Raw genomic sequence first — 7,063 nt, forward strand, 5'->3', positions numbered from 1 at the left:
GAGCTACTTCTTGGGTACTGATTAATGCGAAGGGCTACCAGTTTGATACACACTTAAATAAATTGCCAATTTGCTCATTTTACCTTTAATAAATAAATCTATATATATTACAAAAAAGGGTATTTCTGTCTGTCATTCCGTCGTGAATTTTATTTACTTTTATGGAAGGTTTTTTTGTCGAGAATAAATGATGAAAATAACACTTAATTGAATGGTTTAAAAGAGGAGAAAACACGAAAAAAATGAAAATACAATTTTGAAACATAGTTTATCTTCAATTTCGACTATTTAAAATTCAAAAATTCAACCGAAAAAAATGAATAGAAAAACTAATTCGAATCTTTTTCAAAAAAAAAAAAAAAAAAAATTTATGGAACATCAGACACCAGCGCCCCCCGCGACCCCAAAGGGAATAAGCGGTAGGAAATGGATGGGATGGATGGATCATTAGTAATTTTTCCTGATTAAGATTAATTTTACAATTTTGATGACATATTTTAAATAGGTTAAAATTCAATCTGCACTTTGTTATAATATATACCAAATTGGACCAAGCTATATTTCTAACACAGACAAATCATTATTTCCTCTAGATTTTCCAGAACAAAAATTTTAAAAGAAATTCAAAGGAATTTGAAATAAGATTTAAATTTGATTCTACAGATTTTGTAGATTTGCCAGAATATTTTTTTTTAATTTTAATCATAATAAGTTTGAAGAAATATTTCACAAATATTCTACATCGAAAAAACAGAAGCCAAAATGAAGAATTAAATCAAAATGTATTTATTATTCTTTACAATAAAAAAACATACTTGAACTTTGACTTAAATTGTCAGGAAAGAAGAGGAAGGAAATTAAAAGGTAAAAAGGTATATGTGTTTAAAAATCCTAAAATCATTTTTAAGGTTGTATTTTTTCTCTAAAATTGTCTTTCTGAAAGTTACAAGAAGCAAAGTAAAAAAATAAATTAGTTTATTTAAACAAGTGAAGACCAAGTCTTTAAAATATTTTCTTGGATTTTCAAATTTTATTTGAGTATTGTCTCTCTAAGAATTAAAAATGTCAAGCAAAGCGAGACCAGCTCGCTAGTAAATAAAAAAATAAAATAAAAAATAGAGGCATCTCACTGGTAAGTGCTGCTATTTGAGCTATTTTCAGAACAGGCCAGCGGGCTACTCATCTGGTCCTTACGGGCTACCTGGTGCCCGCGGGCACCGCGTTGGTGACCCCTGGTGTAAACTGTGTACCAAATAATTAACCAATAATTTATTCCGCCTCAAAACGAAGGTCCTGGGCTTGATCCTGCACTTGGGAGTGTGGAGTTTGCGTGTCCTCCCCGTGAATGCGGCTTCCTCCCACTTCCAAAGACATGCACCTGGGGATAGGTTGATTGGCAACACTAAATTGGCCCTAGTGTGTGAATGTGAGTGTGAATGTTGTCTGTCTATCTGTGTTGGCCCTGCGATGAGGTAGCGACTTGTCCAGGGTGTACCCCGCCCTCCAGCCGATTGTGGCGGAGATAGGCTCCAGCGCCCCCTGCGACCCCGAAGGGAATACATGGTAGGAAATGAATGGATGGATATACATTCAGGTTTATTTCGCTTGCCTCTTTGAACAATTACTTTGTTTGATTTTTTTATTACAAAGAAATATTTGTATTACATACATCTATTTTCTACCTCTTGTCCCTCTCGGGGTTACGGGGGTGGCTGGAGCCTATCCCATTCGCATCTGGGCGGAAGCCGGCGTACACCCTGGACATGTCGCCACACTCACATTCACACACTGGGGACAATTTGGCGTTGCCAATCAACCTATCCCCAGGTGCATGTCTTTGGAATTGGGAGGACCCGGAGGGAACCCACGCAGTCATGGGGATTCCGCCGTGCTAGTGCTACCCTATATTTGTATTCTATATAACATAATGTAGTATTATTTTATGTGTGGCTTTTAACATTTTTCAAGCACTATATCAAATAATATAAACATTGACATAACTATTTATTATACTATTTATTTATATTTTTTTCTGTTTTTGTAGTGAGAAATCTCAGAAAAGAGACGAAAAGACGAGGCTTCACTTTGTGAACATTGAACAAAGATGTCCAACAAAAATGTAAATGTCAATTTTTTCTCATATTCAAAAATAGATTCACAAATCACAAGTCCAGGTTTGAGAGGTCTATGAACAGTAGTTTTTTGTAATCTCAAAAAGAGATACATGTGTATTTTTGCATTTTCACGAATAGAATAAAAGTATCACATATCATAAACTGTGTTTTTATAAATCTTCAGTGTGTGTGGATACTATATTTCAGATTTGAGAGGGTCGGGTAAGGTGGTTTCTAAACTGGACCTGTACTGTTTTGGTCTACAAGCTCTAAAAAACGGTTAAATGATATATCACGAGACAGTCTTTTGGGCGCTACTTAGACGGTAACAGTGACAGCGAGCAGGAGAAATTAAAAGCGTTGTATCAATGTTGCACAAGTTCACTCGTTGCTGTGTAAAAGCTTCGTTACAATATATTCTCAAATTACAATACTTAGACGTATTTGTGAAGAGGGGCGATACAAAACGTGGAAAATGACCAGTAAGATATCTCCTGTAAGACTAAATTCAGAGTACAATACGTAACGCAGTCTAACCCATAATGCAACGCGTTTGGTGGCGTTATTGAAAGTATCTTCCAAGTTCTCAAATATAATATAGATTAGCGTTTGAGTAGCAAATAAGGACAAACGTAAGACTAGTAGAATTGCTAGTGTTAATGAATAAAGTGTCGATTAATACGTAACAACTAAGGCAAAAACATGCGACTCGTCCGAGATTCACCGCTATTGGATCACTTATTTTTGTAATGTTACAGACAACTGATGATGGACGGATATAACACTGGCAACGAAAAACTAATCAGACCAACAGATTTCACCTCACCAGCAATTTCCAGTAAGTTATTCGACGTGCAGTATTGTGTTTAGTGTGGTGCCTATTGTGGGGAGCTAAGGGTTTAAGTGAGAGGGTATTTTCCACAGCAATCTACTTGTGGCAGTGGGATTTGTTGTCACTTCCTGTTTAGAAAAATCGAGCCTAAAGGGGGCTGAAATATCCGTTTAAGTACAAGTAGAGTGGAAAAACAAGTTGCTTTATAAGCTTAATTGTGTTTCACTTTATCCATTAAATCAGGGGTCACCAACCCTTTTGAAACCAAGAGCTACTTTTTGGGTACTGATTAATGCGAAGGGTTACCAGTTTGATACACACTTAAATAAACTGCCAAAAATAGCCAATTTGCTCAATTTACCTTTAATAAATAAATCTATATATTCTGTCGTACATTTTTTTTCCTTTTACGAAAGTGTTTTGTAGAGAATAAATGATGAAAAAAACACTTAATTGAACGGTTTAAAAGAAGAGAAAACACGAAAAAAAAAAAAATTCAATTTTAAAACATAGTTTATCTTCAATTTCGACACTCTTTAAAATTCAAAATTCAACCAAAAAAAATTAATAGAAAAACTAGCTAATTCGAATGTTTTCGAAAAATAAAAATGAAAAAAATAATTCATGGAACATTATTAGTAACTTTTCCTGATTAAGATTAATTTTAGAATTTTGATGACATGTTAAAATCCAATCTGCACTTTGCTATAATATATAACAAATTGGACCAAGCTATATTTCTAACAAAGACAAATCCTTTTTTCTTCTAGATTTTCCAGAATTTTTTTTTTTAAAAGACATTCAAAATAATTTGAAATAAGATTTAAATTTGATTCTACAGATTTTCTACATTTGCCAGAATATGTTTTCAAAATTTTAATCATAAGTTTGAAGAAATATTTCACAAATATTCTTTGTCGAAAAAACAGAAGCTAAAATGAAGAATTATATTAAAATGTATTTATTATTCTTTACAATAATAATACAAAAAAAATACTTAACCATTGATTTAAATGGTCAAGAAACAAGAGGAAGGAATTTAAAAGGTAAAAAGGTATACGTGTTTAAAAATCTTAAAATCATTTTTAAGGTTGTATTTTTTCTCTAAAATTGTCTTTCTGAAAGTTATAAGAAGCAAAGTAAAGAAATAAATGAATTTATTTTAACAAGTGAAGACCAAGTCTTTAAAATATTTTCAAATTCTATTTGAGTTTTGTTTCTCTTAGAATTAAAAATGTCGAACAAAGCGAGACCAGCTTGCTAGTAAATAAATACAATTTGAAAAATAGAGGCAGCTCACTGGTAAGTGCTGCTGTTTGAGCTATTTTTAGAACAGGCCAGCGGGCTACTCATCTGGTCTTAACGGGCTACCTGGTGCCCGCGGGCACCGCGTTGGTGACCCCTGATTAAATCATATCCAATTGTACGTTATGATCATAATAAAAGCAGTGTGTTTAAAAAGGTGAGTAAACCTCAAAATTATTCAAATAAATTGAAAATTAATTAACACAAATGCATTGGTGACACTGCACATTCTATTTCAAAGCCAGAAAATTGGAGAAAAATAATTGGATTTTATAATATTTTACAAAAAGTCAATATATATAAAACAAAAAATAGCAGTGCTGACATATTTCTTAACAAAACTCAAATGTACTGTATAAACTAAGAAAGGCAACTTTCTTGAGAATCATGAACTAATAGTTATTTGCAGAGTCAGGGTTTCTGATAACTGAATCACATCTGTGGCACATGGAGTCGACCAAGTTCTGGCACCGGTCAACAGGTATTGCAGCCAAAGACAATTGTGCTAGTTTCCACAATTCCTCTGCATTTCTTGGTTTTTCCTCATGAACAGCATTTTTTAATGTCAGCCCACAAGTTTTCATTGGGATTGTTAGTTAAGAAATGGAGGTGTCTCTCCAGGGGCAAGGGACAGGCGGACGGACGGGGATATACGTTATATATATCTCGATATTTTCACCTAAAGTAAAAACAAAGCATAAAATAGTCATAGTTACCTGAGCTACTAATTATGTCATTATTTTGACTTAGTCGATATTGACTTACTAAGACAAAATAATGATTAAGTCTAAAAAGCGTTTCCAATAAGCGTTTGAAAAAGTGGGGCCATATGCTGACATATGCTCAACTCATCATGCTTAATTTGTTACAGCATTTGGGAAGCCTTTAGTTTATTTTTTTTATGTAAATGTTTTATTTACATCAACATGTGATAGAATGGACCCTGCCAATCAAAACTAGGCTGTTACATTACTAATGGTTAATGTAACTATAGCTGAAAAAATAGTACAATAGTACTATTCATCCCTGAAAACCATGGAGTTTATGTAGGCTTTATGATGCAGTCACATTATTATATCAACTATCAGAGACATAAACTCTTCATTTAACATAATGTCAACGGGCTCATAGTGATGTTACTAGTAGTTGACTGGGAGGTGTTTATTATAATTTGGGGAGAGTCCGCTGCATTATGCTTACCTGCTAAACACCTTTCTGCTCCCCCTACCGTCTCTCCTCTATGCCTGCGTCTGCCCTGAGCAATTACTCCATGTGCTCTGAATACGCACTGCTGATTGGCTGTTACATGGGCTCTGAATACGCACTGCTGATTGGCTGTTACAGCTCTGTGTGTAACCAGTCAGATGGTTGTGTGGGTGGGACAATACTGTGTGCTTCAGAGAAGCACTGACAGAGGATGTACGAAGCGTAGCAGCTTGTTAAGACTTCAGTTTTAGCACCAAATAATACAAACCCCGTTTCCATATGAGTTGGGAAATTGTCTTAGATGTAAATATAAATGGAATACAATGATTTGCAAATCATTTTCAACCCATATTCAGTTGAATATGTTACAAAGACAACATATTTGATGTTCAAACTGATAAACATTTTTTTTTTGGAAATAATCATTAACTTTAAAATTTGATGCCAGCAACACGTTACAAAGAAGTTGGGAAAATACTGATAAAGTTGAGAAATGCTCATCAAACACTTATTTGGAACATTACACCGGTGTGCAGGCTAATTGAGAACAGGTGGGTGCCATGATTGGGTTTAAAAACAGCTTCCCAAAAAATGCTCAGTCCCTCACAAGAAAGGATGGGGCGAGGTACACACCTTTGTCCACAACTGCGTGAACAAATAGTCAAACAGTTCAGGAACAACGTTTCTCAAAGTGCAATTGCAAGACATTTAGGGATTTCAACATCTACGGTCCATAATATCACCAAAAGGTTCAGAGAATCTGGAGAAATCACTCCACGTAAGCGGCATGGACCGAAACCAACATTGAATGACCATGACCTTCCATCCCTCAGACGGCACTGTATCAAAACAGACATCACCACATGGGTTAAGGAACACTTCAGAAAACCACTGTCACTAAATACAGTTTGTTGCTACATCTGTAGGTGCAAGTTAAAGCTCAACTATGTAAACAAAGCGAAAGCCATTTATAAACAACATCCAGAGACGCCGCTGGCTTCTCTGGGCCCGAGATCATCTAAGATGGACTGAAGCAAAGTGGAAAAGTGTTCTATGGTCTGATGAGTCCACATTTCAAATAGTTTTTGGAAATATTCGCCTTTGTGTTATCCGAACCAAAGGGGAAGCGAACCATCCAGACTGTTATCGACGCAAAGTTCAAAAGGCAGCATTTGTGATGGTATGGGGGTGCATTAGTTCCCAAGCCATGGGTAACTTACACATCTGTGAAGGCACCATTAATGCTGAAAGGTACATACAGGTTTTGGAACAACATAAGCTGCCATCCAAGCGCCGTCATTTTCATGGACGCCCCTGCTTATTTCAGCAAGACAATGCCAAGCCACATTCAGCACGTGTTACAACAGTGTGGCTTCGTAAAAAAAGAGTGCGGGTACTTTCCTGGCCCGCCTGCAGTCCAAACCTGTCTCCCATCGAAAATGTGTGGCGCATTATGAAACGTAAAATACGACAGTGAGGACCCCGGACTGTTGAACGACTGAAGCTCTACATAAAACAAGAATGGGAAAGAATTCCACATTCAAAGCTTCAACAATTAGTTTCCTCAGTTCCCAAACGTTTATTGAGTGTTGTTAAAAGAAAAGGT

At 35.5% G+C, this 7,063-nt stretch overlaps 1 protein-coding gene across 3 annotated transcripts in view; it reads left to right on the forward strand.

The window, feature by feature from the left end:
• Positions 1-2,633: 2,633 nt before the first annotated feature.
• cchcr1 (coiled-coil alpha-helical rod protein 1) overlaps positions 2,634-7,063 on the forward strand; it is a 30,360-nt gene continuing 25,930 nt past the window's right edge. For all 3 annotated transcript variants that reach the window (XM_061897717.1, XM_061897718.1, XM_061897719.1), the window contains exon 1: positions 2,634-2,952. In XM_061897717.1, the coding sequence (XP_061753701.1) occupies positions 2,880-2,952 (73 nt within the window). In that variant the 5' untranslated portion in view covers positions 2,634-2,879. The remainder of the gene's footprint in view (positions 2,953-7,063) is intronic.

This window comes from Nerophis ophidion, linkage group LG04 (genome assembly GCF_033978795.1).
Source record: "Nerophis ophidion isolate RoL-2023_Sa linkage group LG04, RoL_Noph_v1.0, whole genome shotgun sequence".
NCBI classification, from domain to species: domain Eukaryota; kingdom Metazoa; phylum Chordata; class Actinopteri; order Syngnathiformes; family Syngnathidae; genus Nerophis; species Nerophis ophidion.